Raw genomic sequence first — 27,884 nt, 5'->3', positions numbered from 1 at the left:
TGCATGAAAAAGATAAACAGTCTTTGAGATTTTCATGAAATTAAACGAGAGCGTTTGGTGAAATTCTCTAAAAAGTTGCACTGACAGCAAGAGACTTGGCCGTTTACATCTCAGCGGAATTCATTCTTTATGTCTTTATGTATTGTTATTAGAGCTGAATTTAATAATTGGGCGGATCAAAAAAATCTATATCAGGTCTGATTGTTTATGACAGCCTCTACAAAACAAGAGCTTTTCTTTACGCGCTCAGAACACTTTGCACAACAGGAAATACATGTCAGACATGATCAGTTTGCTTGTTTAATATTTCACATGCGCCAACTCTGACAGAAACTCAGATTATTCATTTCAGAGTCATGGTGTTCCTTGGTCTGGTGGAGGATGGATTTCCACGATTCATCCTGGAGAGAAATATTTTAAGCATTTTGTGTTATCACATCACTTCACTCATTTCTAGGCTTTAAAATATCAGCTCCCTGTGCCACTGACCTGCTCCTTCAGCTGCTGCTCCAGCTTCAGGAGGAGTTGTTCCTGGGAGCGAGCAGAGTCGGTTTGGACTCGCTCAAAGCGAGCCATCTCCTCAGCTTTGAAATGGCCTAGCTCACTCTCAAGTCGCTTCTCCTGGAATTACACAAAAAAACAGTGAAATAACAAGTGCCTGTTATAAGAGTGGAAGCTTCAACAAGATTACGGAGAGAACTATTTTAAGCATCACTTCACTCATTTCTAGGCTGTAAAATATCAGCTCCCTGTGCCACTGACCTGCTCCTTCAGCTGCTGCTCCAGCTTCAGGAGGAGTTGTTCCTGGGAGCGAGCAGAGTCGGTTTGGACTCGCTCAAAGCGAGCCATCTCCTCAGCTTTGAAATGGTCTAGCTCACTCTCAAGTCGCTTCTCCTGGAATTACACAAAAAAACAGTGAAATCACAAGTGCCTGTTATAAGAGTGGAAGCTTCAACAAGATTACGGAGAGAACTATTTCCCCAAATCAGTTTTCAAAATCTGATCAACCTGACTTCAAATCAGTTGTTAACTATCTCTGTACATTTTCTGCCAGGAGTCGACAAGCAGCTTCAACTAACATGCAAAATAATTAATTTAATTTGAATAACAGCAGACAGCGTTCACATGAATTGTGCCTGAAATTTTTTTAAATAAGAGAAAGTTAATGAGTGCATCAAGTTTTCCTTAATCGCTCGTTACTACCACGTGACAACAAATCTGTTCGTACAAGGTTCTCCGATGTTCTGCTTTTTTTACCTGAGCTGTTTTGAGCTCCAGGTTCTGCTGCAGCTGAACGTTCCGCTCCCTCAAGCCGCTGATCTCCATCTTCAGATTATTGATTTGAGATTTCATTTCCCGATCCGACTGCAGCTCTGGAGGAAAGAATAAGAGTCATATCACTTGCATTAATTAAAAGCTCATCTACAGGTGAAAGACAAGACTCTGTTCTGAACCCTTTTTCAAACTGGCGTCCCGCGGGTCGCCCCTCAGTGGCCACGAGAGATCGTTGTTTGCTTGATCCGGTTTAAATCCATTTTAAATAAGAACTTTAACAGCTAAAACTTTCATTACTGTTTCACCAGAAAGCAGGACGTCTTTTACCTCATTACACTAATGATCACATCATTACGCTACATGCAGTGGAAAACGTAGCATCAACAGGTGGTGGCACCAAGGGATTGTTGTTTACATGATGGTGCTCAAATCAATCCAAAACAAAAACCATAACAGCTACAACATTCAGTCTTTTAGAAGCAGAAAGCCAAGGGCTCAGTTTTCTACCTTCTCATGTTGAGGTAGAAGACGCAACGTTACGTGTATCTGACTTTACTTATGTTCCTCTCTCTCACTCTCTTTGTGTCAGGTGGACTTACGGCTCTCATGGTCCTCCGGATGACGGCGTTCCATGTGGCTGTTGAGGAATTGTGGAGTGAAGAACCCCTTCTTACAAATTGGACACTAAAAGAAAGAAAGAAGGAGAAAACGTTATTGATTACATTGTATAAGGCAACTCCCATTACTGAGGAAACAGGTCAGTGTAGATCCGTTATTGAGCCACCTCTGTTAGCTGAGCTAGAAGCGCTCCTAGCAGCTTACCTTATGGCTACAGAGGAGCAGCTTGGACTGGAGGTCGCTCACGAGCTTCCCCTTCAGCACAAGCTCTTCCTCCAGAGCCTTCACCCTCTCCTCCTGCTGGCTCTGCTGCTCCAGCAGCTGCTCCTGCTCTTTGCGCTCCGCCTCCAGCCTCTCCTCCACCGCATGAAGGTTGAGGCTGAGGACTTCCTGGCAGTGGAGCAGCCACTCCATCGAGAGCTGCGCCAGCTGCAGGACCTTGAGAAGATCCGGGTCCACCGGGCTCCGGCACTCCTGGCACCGCTCCCCATCCAGGCTGCACAACATCACTTCCTTGATGTGCTCCTGGAGAGTTTCTATATCCAAGTGGCTTTTTACATGGTTTATGTCCACCTTGTACATCTGCCGCCAGTCCACCGTCTCCCCGCGATGGCGGAATTTGAAGTGGGGGACAGTGGAGGTACCACTGCGAGAAGTCATCCCCGCTGCGGGTACAGACTAGTGGCTGAGCTGGTAGTTCAGGATGGACTAGATCCCTGCTGATGAGTGGCTCCCTTGGGTGTCACTCGTGTAGGGGTACTAGATGCCGTTGTGAAATGGCTGCAACAAACAGAGAGACGATAACATATCATCTATTTCATCAAAGGAGGCACTGATTACATAGAAGATGAGTCTTCTATGTCATCAAAGGAGCCTCTGAGAACCACCCCTGGGGGGGGGGGGGGGGGGGGCGCGGACACTCTCCGGGGGGGGGACTGGAGACTTCCTGTTTTTCCAACTTCAAAGAGTACGATGGAAATTTGTCAAAAACTATCGCAAAGAGGCAAACAAGAAACTAACCCATAACTCTTCTTGAACCCTCGACACCCGACATTTAACGGAGCTAACAGCGGAGAAGTTCTTCAACATGGATGACATTAAATTAATAATTGAAGTGGAGAAGTAACTTGAGTTGTATGATTCTCAGCATATGTTGTATAAAGACAACACCAAGAAAGACACATGTTGGGACGCTGTTGCAGTTAATGTTGGAGCAACAAGTCAGTATATGCTTGAGTATATCATTGAAAAAAATGATTAAATGCCGTTTTTACTGCAGGCTGATAACAGCAGAAGTATGTGATATTATTAGTAATGCGCGGCTGTGCATGGCTGCCCACTGCTCTGTGTGTCCTCCTGTGTTCACCAGATGGGACAAAAGCAGAGAACAAATTCCCCCCATTTGCATGTCTTATGTGTGTGGGACCAATACATGTATCTTATGAAACATGCTGATCTCAGAATGTCTATTGTTGTGGTTGGAGCAATGATATATTAAGAGACAGAGATACAGAGATACTTTTTAAACAGTTTATTGTCAGGATCATTCGTGTCATGATTTAACAGATGGATGCTCTTAAAAATGGCCAGTGTCTTCTGACACTTACATGTACGCTACGAAACACAGAGGTGATGAGAAACATTTCAATGCACATTTCATCTAGTCCTAACAGACACGTTGATGAGCCGTCGCTCAGCAGATGTGTCATCTTCAAACCACACACGCTGGTAATTCTGGGGCATTCACTCAAAACTGGAATCTGCGGAACTGTCGTTGTGCTTCAAAGTGTGTGAGATCGGAGTTTCTAAAAAATCGGTGACAGAGCTGTGGCCGTGCCTCCGACTCCTCAACCAGCAGCTGATCCAGCTGTGGAGGGAGATGCAACACTGTTCTCCTCTCCAAGGCACATTTAGGAGTTCCTCAGTCACGACCACGACAACATGCTACTGTAGGTCGTGACGTCCATTTTACACAAAGCACAGCTCTGCACGTCTGTCGTGTTCACACATGGATGACTGGATGATCTCTGCAGCACTGACTGTCCCATCCACACGGACAAACTGACGGTCTGGGGGTATTGTACAAGGTGGACAGAGGTATTTACTGACCCTTCACTGAGGTGGTTCACACGCAATGAAATCACAATTTTACTTCTATCGCTTCATCTGAGACGTGCAAGTTAAAGCAATCCTCGCTACATTACAAAAGAAACACAATTCTTCTGATAACAAAGATAAAACAGCAAAGGTTGCTATTAAACTCTACTAAAATCTACAGTAAAAATAGGAAAATAAAGGCACATGTACAGCGGTAAATCCGTCTTCTGTTTTATTTTTTTGTTCTGTTGATTTTCAGTTCTGGCTGAGAAGCTTAGCAGCAGAGTGGCATTGTGCAGTGGGTCGCCGCACACTTCTTCCCTTTGTGTGAAAGATGGCTTCTCATTGGTCGGCTGCCGTGACCAGTTCAAACCACTGCCTGAGAGCGTCACTCAGTGTCTCCGGCAGGGCGTTGACGTCTCGCAGGATGACGTAGAAGGGGAAGGGGAACTCCTCCATGTAGGTGCGGATCTCTGGGAGTTCCCCCGGCCCTTTGAATATGGGGACCTTGATGTCGAGGATGGAGTCCTGCATTGAGCAGAGACCAAAACGCTGCTTAGTAACAGTTTGTGTACGGAAAAGAAAAATACAAGTGAAGTCAAATTCTGCTTTTCTCACCCGTGAGTTGGGGTTGTCGAGAACCACGAAGATGACAAACACATTTGCGCTGCGAGCTGCTCGCACTGCTGCCGTCACCCGCTCCTTCCCCTCCAGGAAGAGACCCCTGCCGTCAGAGACGATGACCAGCAGCTGGGCCGTGTCTGTGGAGGGAGGTCAGAGGTCAGAGGGGAACGGTCAAGGGTATTAAAGGTAAATGAAACAACTCGTGCTGATAATTAAGTTTTGTTTGCATGAGGTAAGGACTGTGAGGTGATAAAGTACATGTACAGTTCAAATCTGATGTAGAACAGCTTATATTCTTATTTATATCAGTGAAATTTACATGAAATGGGCTTTTGAATAGCAATTGAATCAGCTTGAGTCCAACGCAACATGCAACTCTGTTAATTCCTTTGGGAAAGGACCAACGATTTCCATTTCCCAGTCTAATTGTGATATTTTAAATCAAGAGAGAATCATTAAAAAGACATGTTTATGTTGAAAAGGACTAAAATACATGTGAGCACTGGCTTCAGTGACATAATGGGAAATCTTGCATTGTGGGACTGAGCAAAGTGACATACATGAATGAATAATTTATTCGGTACAAGTCTTGTTATTGTTGCTCAGTGTTAACAGGCTTAGCTGCTTGTTGAGCTTCTACATAATTCATAATTCTGCCTGTATCACAGTGACATGAAGGGAAACGCTCTCTCTGAGGTTTTCAGGTCTGTGGCAGTCACTTGTTCTTCCTCTGTGTCACATGACAGGTTTTTAAAAACTTTTACAACCAATAAAACCGTTTATGAACCAACAAGAGATGTTTAATGGTTTTTAAATGTGCTGTTATTGATCAAAATGTTTTGGGTTAGTAAGATTTGAAAACAGATGTGATATTGCTGCTTAAACTTTGACATTTCAATGACACAGACATACACACACATCTCAAAAGTCCCACATGACACAGCATCAGTTGACTGAGCTGGTACAGTCAGCACATAGCGTGAGTCGTTACCTGAGTTTACAGATCCTGGAATCTGTTGCCGAGCTGCGAGAAACATTTTGGTGGAAGTCTCCATAAACTACAGAGGAGAGAGAGGGATGAGAGAGTGAGTCAGACGAGAAGAAGCTTGTTTGCTCACAGTATGTATGCAATCATATGAAAAGGCACAAGGCGGAAAAGTTAACTTGTTTAAAAGCTTTTCAAACATGTATTCCTTATACGAGGTGGGTGTCTCGGCATGGGAACACGCAGGAGGAGTCTTATTAAGGCAAGAATCACGAAGCTTTTAAAAAACAGGTGTAGTATATCTTACAGGTGTCAGGATTAAAGCATGTTTTGCTGTTCAAGGTCAGTCATGTTTAAAGGCAAACATGAGCAGCGACATTAGTTCAAATTTGAGAACAGAGGATGGTCGACCCCCCCACCTGAGCTATTCTGGTCTTCTTCTGCTGGAACTGACACAGTCGGAGGATCCGAGCCCCGGACTCGTCGTTGAACTGCTGCTGGAAGGGGTGGAGCAGCTGCACCTGCTCGCCAAAGCTGAACACACCAACAGACATGACATGAACATGTTGTTCACCACAAGCTGTGCATTCCAGTTTCCCTCTTGTTTCTTTTGGGATCACGTTTGTTACTTTAATTTACGTTTTACTTCTCTAGCATCATTTGATCACTTTCTATCTTCACTGTGCAAATAAACTAAAAACAAGAATTAAAGAAAAAAAGTCCTTACCTGCACACAGACACCTGTCCAACCTCCAGTAGAGTGAGAGCGTTGATGATCACTGACAGGGATTCAAACGCCAGCTGCACCACACACACACAGGTCATTTGTCAGATATTTACTGCAATTTCTTATATTCACTATGATTCTATAAAACAGATATTTCTGTACAGATAGTGAAAGGACCTGTCCTGTCCTATACCAACACAAACCACATTTGAACACAGCTTTAATCATCAATAATAGATTTTTAATCTATGTAACAGCTTTCTGGAAGAGCTAATACACGAGTATACAAGGTTACATGACGGGGCTCTGTCACCTGTTTGGAGTGGTTGTCCACCATACTGGAGGAGTCATCCACAGCCAGACAGACATGGTACTCCCTCTTACTGGGCTTGGTCCTCCTCAGCCAGATCTTGTCTTTGCGGAACTGACTGGCGATGTAGGGGATGACCTTCCTCATGTTCAGACGCTTCCCTGTGCGGTAATCTCCTCTGTGAAGCGACAGTGCAGCGCCACGGTCAACACCACTGATTAAACGTAGAGGCTTACCAGGCTACTATGGTTTTTTTAGCTAAGAACTTTTTGGACACTTTTTCCTCACTCGCTATAATCATTAATTGATTTAAAATAATCTGAGAGAATGAGGAAAAATATTCTCTGTTCGGTGAGACAACAATTTTACTCCTTATCCGATAAAGACAAACTGTTATGTTTTCATTCAGCCATTATGGATACTGAGTGTAGATTGATCCAAATTAGCATACAACATAATAAAGTGAGCAAAAGTGAAGTGGTCTTAAAACGTTCTAAATCAATTTGCCATCTTTACCCTGCAGCACTCATGGTGTATGTTGTGTTGTGTTTGTACTGACTTGAGCTTGGCGGCCTGTGTGGGCTCCAGGATGAGGCGGAGCTGCTCACACAGCTGCTGGGACAGAGCGGAGGTCAGGGTCTGGTACTGATGCCACATGGAGGCAGCTGCACTCTCCTGAAACAGACAAGAACACGTCGGCCACGAGTTACAACCTGATATTAGTAAATGTAAACCACTGAGATCAGAGAGAATAGATCTCAGACACAGCCGGAGATTAAACAACACTACGAGTGATAAATGTAGCCTGTGGAGTTTTGGACCACTGGTGGGACTATTGAGCAATTTGTGCAGTCAAAAGTCAAACTGTTTTGGTGTGCAATAGTGCATGTCAGCAGATGTTTCGTGGACATTCAGTCAGACCCACAGACGGAAGATACATTGCAGAAAAAAGCCAAAACCTCCTTAAGAATATAACGTACTGATAGATAAACCATGATCTAGTCACACATGGCGTCTGTAGTTCAGGAGGTAGAGCGGGTCACTGACCAGAAGGTTAGTGATCCGTTCAAGTCTCCCCATCCCACACGCCAAACTGATCCTGGGCGAGATACTGAGCCCCAAATTGCGCCCGCGGGCAGTGCCAGCAGTGTGTGAGTGATGTATGATACAACTGTATGGATGTGTGTGGATGGCAAAACTAAACTGTGAAGAGTTCTGAGTAGTCATCAAGACTAGAAGAGTGCTACATGAATACAGTCAATTAACTATTTACACAATTTACAAAGAGTGGAGGAGGAGACTTTAGATTAAACCTCCTGTTGCAGCCTCACCTCCTCCTGAGCTCCTGGAGCCAGTTTGTGCCAGGCCTCCAGCTGCAGCTCCATCTCCCTCCTGATCTCCTCTGGGTCTCTCTCTGCTTTCTGCAAACACAAACACAAACACAGAGACACGACTTTGATAATAAATTCTTTGTTTTTTGGCCTACGGCGAAACAGAAGCCCTTAGAATGTTTGTGTAGGACGAGGAAGAAGAGCAAATCTGAGTGTCTGTGTTACAGCGGTTGTTCACCTCCATGGTGTCCATCAGCAGCTCAGGAATAGTGTGAATTGTGGATTCTGTGCTTCTCTCTGCTCGCCTATCTTCTGCGAGACGCTGGCGGTCCTTCCATCTCTCCTGGTCCTCCTCCTCCTCGCCCTGCCTCTGCACGTCCATCTCCCCACTGTCTACACCTGCACATGGACAAAAGGAGGAAGAAGTGAGATGATGCTCAGCTTTCTTTAAAAACAACTAGAAATTCATAACCAACATAAAGGAGAAGAAGATATGCTGAAGCTGGAGAAGAACATATGCTGAAGCAGTAGAAGAAGATATGCTGGCACCTTTCTGGGAGGCCTTGGTTGAATCCAGCTGCTCAGGCTTCAGCTCCTGAACATCAGCGGCACGGAGGTCCTCTTCCTGGTCCTCTGTTTCCATGGCAACATCCTCATCTTTCTGATCCTGGTCCTGCTGAGGCCCCGCTGCTTTCTGCTGGTCTGCACTTGCCACATCTGGAAACACAACAGTCATTTATCCGCCTATAAAAACACTGATCTGAGGTTCTCATGGGCTACTTGTGTGTTTGTGTGATCACTGACCGTATGTCTGAGTGTCGTAGGCCCTCTCTCCCTGTTTGATGTGCTCGTACAGCTCAGAATCCTGCTGGGCGTCGCTCGGCCTGTTGTCTGCACTTCTGTCCTTGCTGCTCTCCACTGTACGCAGACGCTTGTTTATTTGTTCGTTGTAGTCGCCTGTCGATCGCTCGTTGTCTGCGTGGCCAGGCTTCCTCTTGAAGCTCTGGAGCAGTGGAATAAAAAGAAAGCTGCGATGAGATGGATTGAAAAACAAAAGGCAGGCAGAAACGGAGCCTGATCCCTGTGAGTCGTACCTGAGTCTTGCTCTGAGTCTGTGTCTGTGCAGCCATTCTAGCCGTCAGCTTTGACTGGTGACCATCTGCTTGGCTGGCATCAGCTGCCCCGCTCCCATGTTCCTATAGAAGAGAGAAAAAGGTTTAATATTTTAAATTCAATCGTCTGTAAAGGGACAACTTGACTGTGGATGAAGAATTGATCCAGATCTGGCTCCACTGAACTGAGCCAGGTCTGTGCTGAGTTGATCAATGGCAGTAGCCGCTAAACTTATGACAGTGTACAATTATTTCTGACACGATCCCACTTTCTCTGATATCATGCAAACATAAGCAACACACATTTTAGATAAGGATGTCAGCAGTTTTATTGCCACTGACTGCAAAGCTTCAGGACATGAGGAGAAACGTTTCCTCTGATCTGATCTTTTCCTGTTTAACTGCACAGACAGATTTTATTTGTCAGATGTTTTATTATTAAAGCCCTATGAGACGATTTCTGAATATGGGCTATACAAATACAATTTGATTGATTGGTTGATAATGTGTGAAGATAGGTCGCCATTGACTTCAATTAATTCGGATTCTGCTGCTACAAAATTTACCTCTGAGATTCCAGAAGTGTTTTGTGGATTCTGACACTTCACCCACCTGTCCATCGGCATAGTGGTGAGTAGATGATGATAATTTATTTAATAACAAAGATTTCATTTTTCAGTGAACTTACCCTTTAAGACTTTTCAATGAATTTCCAGGCCCAATTTATTCAAAGTCAAGGATAATATTGCTACAATAATGACCACTCTGTACCCGCTGCTGAAACCATGTCTGAACAATCTGAAGACTAAACCTCTTCAGGTCTTATACCGTGTCCCACAGTTTGCCTGGTTTCACTGGTTTGGGTTTTCTAGAGTAACACGCCTCAGACAGGTGACGCTCTTGATTCAGTTCAGAATGAAGTGTACCTCTTTAGCTTGGTCTTTCTCCGACGCCTCTCCTCCCAGCTCCACAGCTGTGTCACTCTGGACATTCTCCTCTCCAGTCTGACCGTCTCGGTCATGCTCCTTCCTCTCTGCTGACTCTGGCGGCTCCTCATCCCCAGCCTCCTCCTCTTCATCCTGCACGCATGAAAAATCATTATAGTGAAACGGAGAACAAAAGTATGCGTTTGGAGAGAAGTTGCAGAAGCTCCTTTAAATACACACTTTTGGTTTGTCTCCTTTGTCGTCGCGAACAGTGTGATCTTCATCTCTTCCTGCCTCTTGTCCACTCTTCTCCTTCTCCTCCTCCTCTTCATCTTGCGCAGCAGACTCCTCGTCAACTCCTTTTTTCTCCCCTTCTCCCTCCTCCTCTTCAGTCTTGGGCTCTTGCTCCTTCTCCTTCTCCTCTCCTGGTAGGTCTGTCTGTTCCTCCTGCATCTCCTCTGCTCCTTCATCCTCTCCTCCATCTTTCTCTCCATCCTCCTTCTCGTCCAGGTCCATGGCTTTTTCATCAATGTCTAAGGGATTCTCTTCTAAAGAGGGAAAACATGTTTCAGAGGCTAAAAGTTATGGTAATGTATTTCAGAGATACTGTTGCACGTTCTGTGTATGTATAATTACCAAAAGATGCCTCTTTATATATCAGAAATATTTGTACTCAGTTTTTAGCACAATAACTTCTCAAAGTTATGTGTTGCTGAAACAGCTTTGGTGCTGTTCTAGGACTTCTTTAGATGACATTATACTGAATGTATTTAAACTGTATTTTAACCAAAAAGGATAGTATAATTTCTTAGGTTTTATTGTTTAACATTTGTATCTTTCATTACAGGGAGTTTTTTCCCACTCGAATAAATCTACCACACAGTTAAGTGTGCAGAAGGTCTGAATACTCTGAGACCATTTTGTCAATATATAAATTCTTCATCAGCTTCATTCTCCTTAAGCAACTGCCTCTAAAATCACTGTCCTTCAACTACATGTTCATATGATTCAAAAAGCAGCATCTCTAAGTTCAGCAGCAGGTCTCACCGTCACCCTTGCCCTCTCCATCCTCTCCAGGTTCTTCATCCTGGTCCAGATTGAGATCCTCGGGCAGATCCATGGCCTCAGCCTCAGGCCTCTTGTCCTGCTGACCGTGGTATGGATCCACTTCATTCTCATCAAACTCCCTCTGAGAAACAGCAACAGCACAGATCAGACACAGCTCAACCACAGAAGTAAGAGGAGATCAGCGTATGCAGGGAGGAGTACCTCTGAACTTCTTCAGTTCTTAATGAATATTACCTCATCTCCTTGCTCGTGGATCTTTTCTTTCTCCTCCTCAACCATCTGTTCATCTTTATCCTGGTTTTTCTTGTCTTTGTTTGGCTCTTCAGCGTCCAAGTTGTCGTCTTTGGCAACCAGCTCGGATTCACCCTGACACAGAATCCAGTGTTGACAGGAAATTAGGCCAGACCAACAACACCTCACTAGTCTTTAATATTGATTAATGTGAAAAACAGCCAATAAAATACTTAGTGGAGACATTAACGATGTATGTTAAATATTGTTTTAGCCTGATGGTAATCTAGTGTCCTTTACCTGGTCCATGCCCTGGCCAGACTCTTCCTCCTGGTCACTTTCCTCTTCCTCCTCCTCATCATCATCTTCATCATCTCCCCACATCCTCTCATCCAGAGTGTCAGTCTCGCCTTCACCCAGGTTCCCCATCTTTTTGTCCAGATCCTCCTGGTCCTCTTTAGCAGAGTCTTCATCTTCACCTGAGAATGATGAATGGATGATGGATCTTATGAGCAGTTATTTTGGAAGAGGCGTTTTTACTTTCTGAAATTTTTTAGTTGTTGGTCACCAGCACCAGATGATAAAAAATGAGTTAATTTTTAACTTCTTATAAAAAGAAGCCTTCCTAGCCTGATCTTACACTGCAACAAGAAAGTTGTGCCTGCATCCGAGTACATTTCTGACCAGGTTTAAAACAGCATGAAGGGCGTGAGAAATCTAAGAGAAGCCCTTCCTTCTATTCTACGTGCTGCTTAAACACAAACTTAATTAGCTGAGAGCTTATTAACACAGACTGTCACTTTTTGCAATAGATGGTGCATTTAATCTGCAGTGGGTGTGGTAGTGTCAGGTCACATGACCTGGGTTTAAGGAACCCACTGAAGTCTGTGTCAACAAATCAGGACTGAGATTTTTTGTACTCCAGTTTCCCAGTAGCCAGCAGTAGGGACTAGAAAGCAATAGACAAAACCAAGAAATTTAACAAAAGCAAAATGGGTGGGCCACATCACCTGGTTCTTTCTCATCCCCATCATGCATCTGGCCATCGAAGTCCTCGGACATTTCAATAGCGTTGTCTTCCGCCTTGATTTTCTCTTTATCCTGTTGTTCTTCCTTCTCCTGGCCCTCCTGAAACGTGTCCTCCACCTGGAGGAGGAAGAGGAGAAATGTTGACCAAACCAAAAATCCTCTTGAGAGATTCATCAGTAACGTGACTTATTAAACGACTTATTAAAGGCTTTGGTTTATTTTTTTATTTTTTTTCACTTTATTTATTGGTTTTCACAATTGAACATGAAATCTCATACATGCAGACGTATATGAACAAATCCCCCCCCCCCCCCCCCCACCCCAGGGGACAAACTGAAAAGAAAAATTAAATAATGACTTCAGATCCTTGTAACACTTCTAAGCCTTCTTTTGTAAAAGCTTCTCATTAGTTAAGTCTCATTGGCTCCTGTGACTCTAACAGCAGCTCAGGGTTATTGTATGATTCTCTGGGTGCTGGAGGGCAGAGTGCAGGCATCAGGTCATGTGAACATGTAGGTTCAAATGTCTGAACAGCTTGCTGACACTGTGAAGGAGGTAGACACTGAACTCAGTTCACCTGCAGTAAGTGTGACAGGAGCTTACATCTCCATGTTAAAAAAATATAAGAGCAGTTCTCTTTTTGGCCATGCTGCCATGTTAGAGATGTTTATGTCTGATCGTTTCCACCACACTCATCTGTCCCAACAACGACTGGACAGATGAGTTCAAAATGTATTCACATTCATGGTCCCAGAACTGGGAATCCTGAAATATGCTGCGAGATTGTCTCCCAAAAGAAAGTAAAGTTTAGTCCAGTGCACAAACATAAGCTTACAAACAGAGTCTCTGAGTTTCAGCAGACGATACTGAGCTAATTCTAGGAGTCTGAACTCGGATGCCGTATTTATTACACATGCACTGAAATATCTTAAGGATTGGTTTAAAATAGTGTTACTCAAAACAAAGCTGCAGTTTGTCTGTCCTTGTCAAATAATATCATGCTCTTGCTGTTGATATAATAAAACCAAGCTTTTTATCCATTCATAAATATCCCTCTCCAGAGGCTTATATTGAATATCCTCACAGCATGAAGTGAAACTAGTCTTACACAACCAGCTGTAAGGAGATCAAATATGAGATCAAATATGTTTTTGTTTTTTTTACTGAATTCTCATTTAGATTTGATGTTCAGTTCAGGATAAGTACTTTTGTCAAATGTTGTCCCAGAAATTCTCCAGTCATCTGTGCTTTTCATTGACTATAGGGAAAAGGGGAAATGTATAAGTTGTATTTCCCACATGTGTTTTAATTGAAATGTGAGGTCAGCTGCATGCAAGACATACAAACACCCAAATTAAATTTAAAACATTTTATTCATTAGTCGACAACATAGTACAAACCCCAAAGAGAGTAAAGACATTTCTCAGGGCATGATGTCACCCAGTGTACATTATACAGAGTAGGAGCAGGGGTTGCAGTGGGGGGGGGTTCTGTCCTGTAATAGGAGATTCAATACATGAACCAACAAAAAATTATCTTCTGGTCTTTAATTCTACCCATCTGCGGATGAGGGCACAAAGATTATCATCACGGTAACAGATTCAAGGCAGAGGCCCTGACCAATGAAAAGTCACTTCATTTATACAAGTAGAAGCTCCTCCTCACAGGAGAAGAACGTTTATCCAATCGGCTCTCTGAGTTTGTGACCAGGCTGGTCGAACATTCTGTCTCCATCACTCTGCATGAGGACTTCTTTGAAGTCTTACAACACAATGACATCTTGTTTCTGCTCAGACTCAAGAAGAAGCTCTTGAGTTTGAAAACCTGTTTTCCCAGTGACCCCCGTCTTCTGGTCAGTAACAACTATAGTCTCTCTGCTCCATCTGCTTGACTGGCCCCTGCTGTGAAAACCTTTTGTTTTAGCAAGAGGCACAGGAGTCTCTAAGCAAATACACATCTGAGCATTGTGTGCAAATACACATTGTGTTACAAGTCTAACTACAGAAACACATCTTGTAACAATATTCTCTATATATATATACACACTTGTCACTCTTTCATTAAACTTATCTAAATAAAGAATGTCCCATTACAGTCCATTTTCAAATATCACTATAAGTTGTGTAAGTTGTATTTCCCACATGAGTTTTCATTAAAAACTTAGTGGTGGGTGGAGCCTGCTCTCTTCCTTGCGTCCACTGTGTGCTTCAACAAAAGGGAGAGCCTTGGTGCCCTCTTCTCTTTCTCTGCGATGAACTCTAGCTGGTTATAGTAGGAGTCCATCACCTCCATGGACGTGACCACCTCCAGGTCCTGCTGGATGAGCTGGAGGAGCTCACAGAGGCTCTCGAGAGACGGCCTGATGCAGCAGTGCATGGCTTTCTCAGCCAGAACCTTTGAGAGGAACAACTCCCCAATAAACCTGATGGTATTGAGGAAGCGACCGGAAGGTTTGGCGTTGTTTTGTTCTTCCCTCAGCCGATCAATCACCCTCACGTCCCTGACTGGCTCCAGGCAGGACCCACTCTTCTGATAAAGGCCCTCCCTGTCAAAGTTCTTCCTGTACGCTGCCTGGCAGTGTTTGACCAGCAGAGACCTGAAGGAGACGCTGGCTGACCAGTCGGACAATGATTGGACCTCCACCTGAAGAGGAGAAAACCATAAGGAAATATTAACACAAATGTAACTCACATAGTGATCAGTGTCAGCTGATTTGATCCTCAAATCTAAATGAACTCATTATTTGATTAACACAACATGGGTCAAAAGTGAACTCACTCAGTTTGTATTATGTACAGTGCCTTGCATAAGTATTCACCCCCTTTGGACTTTTCTACATTTTGTCATGGTATAACCACAGATTAAAATGTATTTCATCGTGAGTTTATGTAATGGACCAACACAAAATAGTGCATCATTTGGAAGTGGGGGGAAATATTACATTGATTTCACAATTATTTACAAATAAAAATCTGAAAAGTGTTGAGTGCATATGTATTCACCCCCTTTACTGTGAAACCCCTAACAAAGATCTGGTGCGACCAATTGCATTCACAAGTCACATTTGCAAGTCACATAATTAGTAAATAGGGTCCACCTGTCTGCAATTTAATCTCAGTATAAATACACCTGTTCTGTGACGGACTCAGAGTTTGTTGGAGATCATTACTGAACAAACAGCATCATGAAGACCAAGGAGCTCACCAAACAGGTCAGGGATAAAGTTGTGGAGAAATATGAAGCAGGGTTAGGTTATAAAAAAATATCCAGAGCTTTGAACATCTCTCTGAGCACCATAAAATCCATCATAAGAAAATGGAAAGAATATGGCACAACCGCAAACCTACCAAGAGGAGGCCGTCGAGCCAAACTGAAGAGTCGGACAAGGAGAAAATTAATCAGAGAAGCAACCAGGAGGCCCATGGTTACTCTGGAGGAGTTGCAGAGATCCACAGCTGAGGTGGGAGAATCTGTCCACAGGACAACTACGAGTGGCAAGAAGAAAGCCATTGTTGAAAGGGATCCATAAAAAATCCCGTTTGGAGTTTGCCAGAAGCCATGTGGGAGACACAGCAAACATGTGGAAGAAGGTGCTCTGGTCAGATGAGACCAAAATTGAACTTTTTGGCCTCAATGCAAAATGCTATGTGTGGCGAAAACCCAACACTGCCCATCACCCTGAGCACACCATCCCAACAGTGAAACATGGTGGTGGTAGCATCATGCTGTGGGGATGCTTCTCTTCAGCAGGTACAGGGAAACTGGTCAGAATAGAGGGAAAGATGGATGGAGCCAAATACAGGGAAATCCTTGAAGAAAATCTGATGCAGTCTGCAAAAGACTTGAGACTGGGGCGGAGGTTCATCTTCCAGCAGGACAATGACCCTAAACATACAGCCAGAGCTACAAAGGAATGGTTTGGATTAAAGAATGTTAATGTCTTAAAATGGCCCAGTCAAAGCCCAGACCTCAATCCAATAGAGAATCTATGGCAAGACTTGAAGATTGCGGTTCACAGACGGTCTCCATCCAATTTGACTGAGCTTCATCTTTTTTGCCAAGAAGAATGGACAAACCTTTCCATCTCTAGATGTGCAAAGCTGGTAGAGACATACCCCAAAAGACTTGCAGCTGTAATTGCAGCGAAAGGGGGTTCTACCAAGTATTGACACAGGGGGGTGAATACTTATGCACCCAACAGATGTCAACTTTTTTGTTCTCATTATTGTTTGTGTCACAATAAAATTTATTTTGCACCTCCAAAGTACTATGCATGTTTTGTTGATCAAACGGGAAAAAGTTTATTTAAGTCTATTTGAATTCCAGTTAGTAACAGTACATAATGGGAAAAAGTCCAAGGGGGGTGAATACTTATGCAAGGCACTGTATATCTTTGCAGTAAATTATTTTCGTCATTCAGTATTTCAGGTTTTCTTCAATTAACAGTTTTTTTCACTTCCATTCTAATTAAAAAAATGGGTCAAAAATATTGTATTGTAAAATATGGTATGATTTCCGATGTTATTTCATGCATATTAGAGTTTTTCTTTGCAATATCTTTGAAATCCACTTATTTCTTCATTTAATATTGTACGTATTCATTAAATATCTTGTTTTTAACACAAATCATAATTTAAATCCTCCCTTCTTACCTTATGAATAAATGTATATTCTTATTAAGTCTTATTTGACAATCTATTACTAGTGAGAAAGATAATTAATAATTTACCTTGTTTATCAAAGGGTTAAATTAAGGTTCCAACCTGCACATAAAAGACAAGCTGTCCAACTAAGTAAGAAACAGGATAAAGTAGCTTCCAGTCATAGATGCATCACTTACTGTTGAGAGGTGTTGGCACAACTCAGAGAAGACTGCAGCAGAGTGTGGTTTCTGCACGGCCCTCTTGAAAACGAGCTCAACCATTACCTGCAACTGCTCCTCACCGTCCGACTCCTCGTGACTCAGATCCGCCATGAAAGCTTGAAAGTTTTCAGTGATGCAGCTGACGGACTCCTCCGGCCGGACCTGCTCCTTCCTCACAGCTTCTTCAGAGGCGGCTGGAGCTTCGTCCTCTGTTGTCTCGATCATCTGGATGGAGGCCGCGCCAAAGGTGATGTCCACCTGCGGCTGATACTCGTAGGAGGCAGCGCCGAGAAAGACAACGGGCTCTTCCCGTCCCTCTGATCAGCTGGGTTCCATGGCTTCTTTGAGAAGTATTAAATATGACTGTTCTGGCAGCGGCTGGAGTGTGGACTGAATTCACTGCTTGTTTCCTCGGAGTCGCTGGAGTCCCAGTGGAGGAGGACACACTGCTCCTCAAGGCGATTGTGTCTCAGCAGCCTGAGCTGGAGAAATTCTGCTCCTCCTCTTTGGCCCGGACAGTGATTTTCTGATCTAAAAACAAACAGAGGGCATCATATTGACACACGAGGTGAGTGCATGATATTGAAGACATAACCTGATTAAAAAACGTTTCATTTCAACGTTTTTAAATTTAAAAATACATTTGAGACTTTTAAAATAACTCTTTGACTCCTTGAATAAAAACAACACAACTTCTGTGACTAACATCGACATGTAAATCATTTTAAACAAACTTTTTCACTGTTATCAAATGAAGTTTGATGGATGAAGAGAATCATATCTTTTCTCGTATGGTGTGAGTTTGTAGTTCAGGAAACTAAGCATGAACCTTCCTTGCAGTTTGCCTTATCCACTTGGCCATCCTGATCCCTGTTTTCCTGCATTTCAACAGAAACTTTGTGTTTTAAAACCATCATCATTCCATTTTAAACACTTTTGATGTAATCATTTTCAAGACATTTGACTTATTGTGTACGTACATTGTGATACACTGAAATACTGAAAGGTGAAATGCATGATGGGAGAAGTAGTTTGTTTGTAAGTGTTGTGCAATAGTAGTAGTAGATTTGACGTTGGCTAATTATTAATAATCATGAGAAATGATTGTTAAAATAGAAATTATTTATTAAAAATAATTAAAAATTATAAAGCTAGTAATTAAGAATAGTAAAATAATTAATTAGAAATGATACGGTTATCAATTAATAATGGTTAAATAATTAATGAAAACAATAAAATTATCAATCAAGAATGAAACAATCTGTAATTAATGCTTATCGTAGCGGGGCACCACCCTGGTTACAGGGACCAACTAGTCAAACTATAGTTATCAGTCTCAAGTGATAAATGTTATATTAATAATCTCAATATTTAATATTAATGATTATATAATAAACAATGAAGGGTTTTAAGTTCGAGCATAGGCTATAGTAATCCAGCTGTATTCACATACACATGTACAAATAATCACAGAAATACAAATACTTTAATTACAAAAGTATTTATTCAAAAGGGGAAATAAAGTTAATGTTATTTCAATGATTCTTCATTTAACAAACTCCAATATTTCAAAGAAGGCAACAGCAGCAGCAGCACTTATCACAATGGTCACACCTGTAATACTGAGTATCTACTGGTGTGTGTGTGTCTGCCTGTCTGTGTCTCTATGTGTGTGTGTGTGTGGGTGTGTGTGTGTCTAAAGAGAAAAGGGAGTGGCTATGGCGTAATGACGAGATCACGTAGTGACGTAGTCTGGCCAGGATCAAGATGTTACGTTCACGTACTTTCAAGATGGAGGTTTATGAATGAAGCCACGTTGCGAAAAGCAAAATGGCTGCCGGTCACTGACCTTAACAAAGGGGATCTTTAGACAAAGAGATTTCTTATCTCCTGGTTCTGGCGCCGAATGGCGTCGAGATGTATTAAGGCTCTTTAAATCTAGAATTTTCTATGCCACATGAAATATGTAAGTGTAGGTCGGGACGTGTGTAAAAACAGGTTTAGGAGAAAAGAGAGAGAGAGGGAGAGATAGAGAGAGATCAGGAAAGCTCTCAAAACATCGTCAGAGACAAACTTCCGGCGAAGCGGGCAGTCCAGTACGTGAGATTTATCCTTTTAACAGATGTAAATCTCAATATCACACTTGTCACAATATCTCTGACGGTAACACTTTAAAAACAAAAGAAGTGCCGGCTTATTACGCGCGCTTCTCAGAACATAGTAGACAAAGGAACCGGATGTGACGTCTCCAGTTCACCACGCGTTACACGGCTAAAAACAGATCAGCGATCTACAAACAAACACACTCAAATAAACATGACACGCTAAGTATTTAAACTAGTCTCTGCCCAGTCAATAAAGCCTCTTACTGTGACCTTCGCGGTGTTGCTTGCGCGTGGCGCGGATTTTCCAGAAGTCCAGTGAATCTCGTTGTTAACCTCAGGATGCCTGCACGGACGGCGAATTTTCCTGGAAACAGATGAGTGAAGTCCTGGACTCTTAAGCGGGCTTCGTTGGGTCTCGTGTTTACAACGGAGGTCAGCGCTGGGCCGAATAGAGCGAACTTCTCTTGCTCTTGGAACGGAATTTTGCCTCGTCTCTTCTGCGACAGAATGATGCTTTGTCCTGCAGGGATTAACAGCTGTGGTTTATACTTACAATGACTTTGATTAAATTACTTAAATGCACACCGATTTGTTATTCTTGTTTCTGTAATGAGCAGTTAAATAAAAATGTGGGAAAGAATATTGTACAGTATCTAATATTCTGTTGGTCATATTTAAATCATTCATTACGTTTTTTTTGGGGGGGGAAAGAGAGGATAAAATAAAAGAATCGCATATTAAATCTTAATCGCAATATGATTATTTCCCCAAATCGTTCAGCCCTATTCACAAGTCATAATGACTGGTTTTGTTATTTTTACTTTACATTTACACTTACAGTTTAGTGCAGTGTAATTATTTCCCGTGATAATTAAATGCCAGTGTGACAATAAATGACAATTTAAAACCATACAAACTGTCATGTTTTACTGTATATAATAGAGGAGGTTTTCTCAAAGAAAAATGATCTGCCACACAAAAGCTGTCAGTCATGGCTGCTTTTTAACACGCGAAAGGGAATGAGGTAACTGTTTCCTTTTCTGAGCCTATGGAGGTCACGTAGAAAATGATCCAAAGACTCGTACCCGGCAGATGAACGAATCGTTCACCTCCCGACCGTGTCTTCAGATCAGTGTTTCGTTCTTCGGATCAGTGATTCGTTCATCTGCCAGATACGAGTCTTTGGATCCTTTTTCACGTGACCTGCATCAGCCTATGCAACAGTCCCGATGCGCGGCCACGAGAAAATGAACGAATCTCTCTTTGAGAGGACTCGTTACTCCCGAGTCCTTGTAAGGATTCGTTCGAAACGAACGAATCGTTCACGACCGACACATCGCTACTACATTGTAAATGCTTAGAGATTATGTCTTATTGATATATCAATGCATGAAATAATGCAACAATCTGTAGATGAACAACAATTTATTGAACGGGAACTTTGAGACACATGAGCATTGGGATTGATATTTTTTCTCTCTTCCACTCCTCTCCTATCTCATCCTGTCCTTTTCTCTCCACACCTCCCCTCGTATCCGCTCCTGTCTTCTCTTCCTACTCTTCTCAACTCCTCTCCACTCTTCTCCCTTTTCCTCTGTCATCCTCTACTCTTGTATCCTCCTCTTTCATCTTCTCCCCTCTTCTCTTCCTCATCCTGAATCTACAGCGTGTCATTGTCCCTCACTCCTGTAATGCATCACACATTTGAGATTATGAGTCTTACGTAGAAGAGGTAATATGCCTACTCTTACTCTGTAAAAGCTTTTGTAAATCAAACTAATGAACCTAAAAGGAAAAACATAAGGCTGGTTCCCCTGTGGTTCCTCTACAGCAACCTAAAAAATGTCTCACCCCAAATGTTCCTATTTAGTAGTATCATTTTTTTAAAGAAAAAACGAAAAATCACAAAATAGCTAAAAGTAGATATAAGAATGAATGTTACAAAATTTATCAAGACTAGACTGGTCATGTCAACTAGTATAGAAGTAATGTCACAGCCTAATGTGAAAATGTATTGGTAGTTAGCTAGCAACGCAGGCTAGCCAACACTAGCTAGTTAGTTAGCAAGCTGAATGTTGGCTAGCAAGATTGCACTGCATGTGCTTGCTAACCATCATTATTGAATCCAAATTCAAAACAAACTCCCCTAAATGTGGTGAATAACACGGTTTTAGGAAAAGTCAGTGAGTGAAATACATATGGGGATCGAACATAGTTCTAGTATTTTAAAAGCAAGGTAAAAATTACGTCAACAATTCTAGTGTAAGCTGAAGCTAGCAAGTTGCAGCTTGCTAGCAACATTGCACTTCTTAAGGCCAATGTATGCTTCTCCGTTTTGACGAACACGGACAGATAGGACCGCCCTCTCCAACGTGGAACGCCCTCTCCGTGCCTCTCCGCGGCTCCTCGCAGAGCTTTTCGTGCAGCTCTCATTTTTCTAACTACACGTCGAAATGGCGGACAGCCCACGGATAGCACTTGGCTGTGATTGGTCAGCTAACGCCAGCATTTCGGGACATCATTATTTCCGGACCTCAAACTTCCTGTTTCATTTCCTAAATCACAATAAACCTAAATCACAACTAAGACTCTATAATTAATGTGACAAGTGTGTTAAGCCAGCGGCGTTGTCCGGCTGACGGTGGCTGGTTAGAGCACTTACAGCATGTGTGTACGGTCACATACGGTTATAACGAACTTTCATAACGGGGCTAGCGGGCTAGCCACCATGCTAACTGCGGTGGGAACAGCGCAAAAACCCGCTGACTTTAATCCCACGGCTCTCATGACACTGTTTCTCAAACACCGTCAGGTTAGAAGCAAACACTTGGTAGTAGCTAGTATCGGCTGTCCGTGCTGACTGTGTGTGGAAGCTAGCTGCCTCCATGTAGCGTCAAGCTGTTGCAGCTGTTGAATTAGCAACGCAGTTTGGAAACAAGACCGGGGAACCGCTGCGCTAAGACACGATAACATAAGCATGTTGACCCGCTGGGTGTCACTTTATTTCAGCAAAACTGTCGCGTCATCAACATCCTTTTTCTGTTGTCATCGTTCACTGTGTGTGAGGAGCCGGGGGGACGTAAATAAACCAGCGTGGACTTCTTCTATATACCTCATGAGGTAGGCTTCTCTAAGCTCGACTTCCGTTACGCCATCTACTGTTCTGGCGGTGAATTGTTTTCAGAACAAAAAGGCTCGTAGAACTATAAATCAAAAAGCGTCCGTCCGCTCCGCCCGTCCGTCCTTCCGCAACGGACTCGGAGAAGCATACTGAGGCCTTTACTAACTAACGTTGATAAACCCAGGTTTACCACACAGTTAAAACACAGCTTCTTACATTTGAGGATAAACTTGCATAAGAAGTTTCACTGTAGATGTCAAGGCTCCCGTGTTGGCTGGGAAATGCATGTATTTGACCCTTGTATTGAGATCGCGAGTAATGTTTCTCGGTTATTATTCCCGAAGTCCACCAATCCGAAACTATACTTTTAAAGTCCATATCACCAGGTTGCCTCATCAAATTCCAACATCCAATACACCAGATAGGATGCCAAGAGCATGTTCTACAACATGGGATCATCCATTTCTATCTACAGTAAGAGCTGTTCACATGTAAAGGGTTTTTATAAACTTATCTTAATTCTGTGCTCAATAGTTTCATTTTATTACTATTTTACACATCATCCAATACAATTTTCCAGAATAACTGTTTCAATTTCCATGTAAGTGTTCACTTTTGCTCAGTTTCCATGACTTTTCCAAACCTGGAAAATGAAAAAATAAATTCCATGTTTTCCATGGTTTCCAGGTACCGTGGGAACCCTTTTGGTGGTGCTCTCGGCCCTCGGCGCTGGCTGGGGAGTCTTGGACTCTTTGCCTGCAGGTACAGACACCAGAGTCACTGATGGTGTTTCAGAGCCTTAATCCAATTATGTGAAGGAAAACAAGCTTTTACAGATTAGACTGAGAGTGTTGGATATACACAGTCAAAACCAATTACACTTTATAAAAATGAAACTAATATTTCATTTCAAATCAGTCATATAAGGCTGAGTGGAGATGGAAAGTCCAGTGTGGTGTGGTTTAAATTGGTCTGTTAGCAGAATAAGAATTAAAAGAGGATTTCTGATGACGGAGTCTGAGGAAGCACCTTGAACCGCTTGTCCGGATGGAGCCTGAGGCTCTGGAGGAGCTTCTGTCATCATTCTGGCGCTCATCTTCTCGTCCAAGCTGAGGTCGAGCTCCCCCCGACAGCGCCAGTAACCAGGCACCTCCTTTGCTTGGTCCTCCAATGAATTCACTTTGGCCATGAAGAAAGTGAAATCCTTGCTCTTTACACCACTTAGATTCTGAGAAGAAGAAGCAGAAGGGTGAAGGTCTAGAGAAAGCGTCTCTTCATAGCTTATATGTCTTTTCATAGATCATTTCCACGCAGCCCTGTGTCTGTATGCAAGTCAACCGGAAGTGAGGAAAAGAGGCTACTCCTTCTCATTAAATATCTATTTTGTTCTCCTATATTGTGACTTTATCCTCTTACTCATGACTGCTCCAGCTCTCGTCGGATCTCCTTCTTGTCGCTGTGGTTCAACTTCAGATCATGTACCATCATGCTCGAACTCTGTTCCAGCTCAGAGGCGCTGCTCGAGTCTGTAAAAGAAACCTCACTCGGTCAGTCTTGTGTTGACAATCACACATGTTGGGCAGATAAAACAGGTGTTAACAGAGAGGGGTCAGGGACGTGGCAGCAGTGCAGCTGTTACACTGCATTAAATCCATCATGCAGGGAAGCACATGCTCAGCCTGTCTGGGAGTGACCATGTTTTAATGTTCTCATTTTAGTTTTAGGATTTACTCACCAAGAACAACCCTCGATGGTTTGGGCTCTGGTGCCAGTGCGCAGACCACCACTGGAAAACACAATGAGATGAATGCATTAGGATCATATGAGCAGTTTCTGTCCTGAAGAAGACATGTGAGATGGATCCATACCTGGTTCTTCCACTTCTTTGGTGTTGGAGGGAATATTTACCATCTGCAAGTGGAACAAATCATCACAAGTTATACCTCATGATCATGCATGAAAAAGATAAACAGTCTTTGAGATTTTCATGAAATTAAACGAGAGCGTTTGGTGAAATTCTCTAAAAAGTTGCACTGACAGCAAGAGACTTGGCCGTTTACATCTCAGCAGAATTCATTCTTTATGTCTTTATGTATTGTTATTAGAGCTGAATTTAATAATTGGGCGGATCAAAAAAATCTATATCAGGTCTGATTGTTTATGACAGTCTCTACAAAACAAGAGCTTTTCTTTACGCGCTCAGAACACTTTGCACAACAGGAAATACATGTCAGACATGATCAGTTTGCTTGTTTAATATTTCACATGCGCCAACTCTGACAGAAACTCACCTTATTCATTTCAGAGTCATGGTGTTCCTTGGTCTGGTGCAGGATGGATTTCCACGATTCATCCTGGAGAGAAATATTTTAAGCATTTTGTGTTATCACATCACTTCACTCATTTCTAGGCTTTAAAATATCAGCTCCCTGTGCCACTGACCTGCTCCTTCAGCTGCTGCTCCAGCTTCAGGAGGAGTTGTTCCTGGGAGCGAGCAGAGTCGGTTTGGACTCGCTCAAAGCGAGCCATCTCCTCAGCTTTGAAATGGTCTAGCTCACTCTCAAGTCGCTTCTCCTGGAATTACACAAAAAAACAGTGAAATAACAAGTGCCTGTTATAAGAGTGGAAGCTTCAACAAGATTACAGAGAGAACTATTTCCCTAAATCAGTTTTCAAAATCTGATCAACCTGACTTCAAATCAGTTGGTAACTATCTCTGTACATTTTCTGCCAGGAGTCGACAAGCAGCTTCAACTAGGATGCAAAATAATTAATTCAATTTGAATAACAGCAGACAGTGTTCACATGAATTGTGCCTGAAAATTTCAAATCAGAGAAAGTTAATGAGTGCATCAAGTTTTCCTTAATCGCTCGTTACTACCACGTGACAACAAATCTGTTCGTACAAGGTTCTCCGATGTTCTGCTTTTCTTACCTGAGCTGTTTTGAGATCCAGGTTCTGCTGCAGCTGAACGTTCCGCTCCCTCAAGCCGCTGATCTCCATCTTCAGATTATTGATCTGAGATTTCATTTCCCGATCCGACTGCAGTTCTGGAGGAAAGAATAAGAGTCATATCACTTGCATTAATTAAAAGCTCATCTACAGGTGAAAGACAAGACTCTGTTCTGAACCCTTTTGCAAACTGGCGTCCCGCGGGTCGCCCCTCAGTGGCCAGGTTAGAGATCGTTGTTTGCTTGATCCGGTTTAAATCCATTTTAAATAAGAACTTTAACAGCTAAAACTTTCATTACTGTTTCACCAGAAAGCAGGACGTATTTTACCTCATTACACTAATGATCACATCATTACACTACATGCAGTGGAAAACGGAGCAACAACAGGTGGTGGCACCAAGGGATTGTTGTTTATGTAGGGTTACACCCAGAGTGTGGACATATTTCTTTATGTGCAGCCTCTGCGTTTACTTTGGGACATCAATCCTGGGTTCCACAGCCAATAGCACCACAGAGCTTGGCAATAGGTCCATCCAATCAGTGACTGGAGATTTGGTGCGCTGGCGAATGGAGAGAGCAGAGGGGCGGGACAAGGTGTGCGGAGAACGGCGACAGAGACGATGGCCGCGCCCGGAGAACTCACACCTGATAAAGAGTGAATGACAGCCGAACAAGTCGGTTAATTATAAGTTTAGCTCTAAGTTTAAGTTTGTTAAGTTTGTTAGTGTCCGTGTTGCGGAAGTATTACGGTTGGAGTGAAGAAGGAGTTTACACCACCAGCACTGAAGATTCCCCTGTGACGCAGTTAGAAGTATAGCACGTTGTAGCGTGAGGCGAAATATCCTCGCTAGTTAGTAAAGTGTGGTTAACCACTTAGCAGCTAGCTCGTCGCCAACTTCGGAGACTTCACCGCGCCAAGGACCGCCAGCCGTTTCGCCACTACCGCCCATGATGTGCCCGCCGCGTCGGGGACTTCGCCGCAGCGCCATTACAGCCCTGGACGGTCCGCTGCTCACTTGCCCTCTCTCTCTCCCTCCCTCTCCCAAGCTACCGACAGACGGTTTGGTTTGTGAGTATTACCCTGCCACATGTGACTCCGCATCGTCAGCGAGCAGCAAAGTGTCTGGGACGGTAACGTCCATTTTGGGAACAAATCAATTCAATTTGAGGACCGTGGCTCGACCACTTTGGACTAAACGTGTAAATCAGTGAACTGTGAGTGAACAGACTGAATGTGAAAAACATTGAACTTTGATTGTGAAAGATGTTTATGGTTCAAAACGATCTTTTTTATGGGTTTTAAATGAATGAATATAACTGAATGTCTTTGCATTTAGTTAGAAGAAAGTGTTAAGCTTGACTTTGAGTTTATTGCATTTATGCATACCTGTTGCTACCTTTTCAGTTAAAGGAACTCACCGGTGAGTAGGACAGGTGTCTTTGTTTATAGAGATGTCTTGAGCAGGCGAAAGAGTTTCAACGTGAAACCATTGTTTTAATTTTCAATTAAATGATAAACTTTTATTTCCTTTATTTTAATTCCTATGGTTTGTTCCACCTGTTACATTTACATGATGTTGCTCAAATCAATCCAAAACAAAAACCATAACAGCTACAACATTCAGTCTTTTAGAAACAGAAAGCCAAGGGCTCAGTTTTCTACCTCCTCATGTTGAGGTAGAAGACGCAACGTTACGTGTATCTGACTTTACTTATGTTCCTCTCTCTCTCTCTCTCTCTTTGTGTCAGGTGGACTTACGGCTCTCGTGGTCCTCCGGATGACGGCGTTCCATGTGGCTGTTGAGGAATTGTGGAGTGAAGAACCCCTTCTTACAAATTGGACACTAAAAGAAAGAAAGAAAGAAGGAGAAAACGTTATTGATTACTTTGTATAAGGCAACTCCCATTACTGAGGAAACAGGTCAGTGTAGATCCGTTATTGAGCCACCTCTGTTAGCTGAGCTAGTAGCACTCCTAGCAGCTTACCTTATGGCTACAGAGGAGCAGCTTGGACTGGAGGTCGCTCACGAGCTTCCCCTTCAGCACAAGCTCTTCTTCCAGAGCCTTCACCCTCTCCTCCTGCTGGCTCTGCTGCTCCAACAGCTGCTCCTGCTCTTTGCGCTCCGCCTCCAGCCTCTCCTCCACCGCATGAAGGTTGAGGCTGAGGACTTCCTGGCAGTGGAGCAGCCACTCCACCGAGAGCTGCGCCAGCTGCAGGACCTTGAGAAGACCCGGGTCCACAGGGCTCCGGCACTCCTGGCACCGCTCCCCATCCAGGCTGCAGAAGGTCACTTCCATGATGTGCTCCTGGAGTTTCTATATCCAGCTGGCTTTTCACACGGTTTATGTCCACCTTGTTGATCTGCCGCCAGTCCACCGTCTCTCCGCGATGGCGGAACTTGAAGGGGGGGACAGTGGAGGTACCACTGGGAGAAGTCATCCCCGCTGCGGGTACAGACTGAGATTAACTTATTTCATCTTTTTTGCGCTGCTGGGCGGAGTGTCA

The 27,884-nt window shown here is 43.2% G+C and overlaps 1 protein-coding gene across 1 annotated transcript; it reads right to left on the bottom strand.

Moving 5' to 3' along the window:
• Positions 1-3,409: 3,409 nt before the first annotated feature.
• Positions 3,410-27,676, bottom strand: LOC128460604 (midasin). Its single transcript, XM_053445847.1, has 29 exons — positions 27,524-27,676; positions 27,138-27,222; positions 25,359-25,474; positions 24,866-24,997; positions 24,715-24,777; positions 24,292-24,334; positions 24,159-24,209; positions 23,906-23,949; positions 23,453-23,651; positions 23,115-23,179; positions 13,890-13,893; positions 12,315-12,491; positions 11,605-11,783; positions 11,308-11,439; positions 11,053-11,194; positions 10,246-10,553; positions 10,006-10,158; positions 9,062-9,163; positions 8,772-8,970; positions 8,517-8,684; positions 8,206-8,366; positions 7,968-8,057; positions 7,196-7,311; positions 6,640-6,814; positions 6,327-6,400; positions 6,019-6,133; positions 5,606-5,672; positions 4,609-4,751; positions 3,410-4,518 (listed from the first exon to the last, which is right to left on the bottom strand). Exons 1-29 carry the CDS (start codon positions 27,674-27,676, stop codon positions 4,333-4,335), a joined length of 3,642 nt encoding a protein of 1,213 aa, XP_053301822.1. The 3' UTR covers positions 3,410-4,332.
• Between the last annotated feature and the right edge of the window lie 208 nt (positions 27,677-27,884).

The sequence above is a fragment of the Pleuronectes platessa genome, chromosome 17 (genome assembly GCF_947347685.1).
Source record: "Pleuronectes platessa chromosome 17, fPlePla1.1, whole genome shotgun sequence".
Classification (NCBI taxonomy): Eukaryota; Metazoa; Chordata; class Actinopteri; order Pleuronectiformes; family Pleuronectidae; genus Pleuronectes; species Pleuronectes platessa.
The sequence above is the reverse complement of the archived record's forward strand: the minus strand, read 5'-3'. Positions and strand labels throughout refer to the sequence as shown.

Excerpts from the sequence above, each read along its gene's own strand:
- LOC128460604 (XM_053445847.1), bottom strand. The coding sequence starts at position 27,676 with ATGGAAGTGACCTTCTGCAGCCTGGATGGGGAGCGGTGCCAGGAGTGC. Across the intron at positions 27,223-27,523 it reads TCAGCCTCAACCTTCATGCG|TGTCCAATTTGTAAGAAGGG; the intron begins GTGGAGGAGAGG and ends TCTTTCTTTTAG. Across the intron at positions 23,652-23,905 it reads AACAGAGTTCGAGCATGATG|AATCTAAGTGGTGTAAAGAG; the intron begins GTACATGATCTG and ends TCTTCTTCTCAG.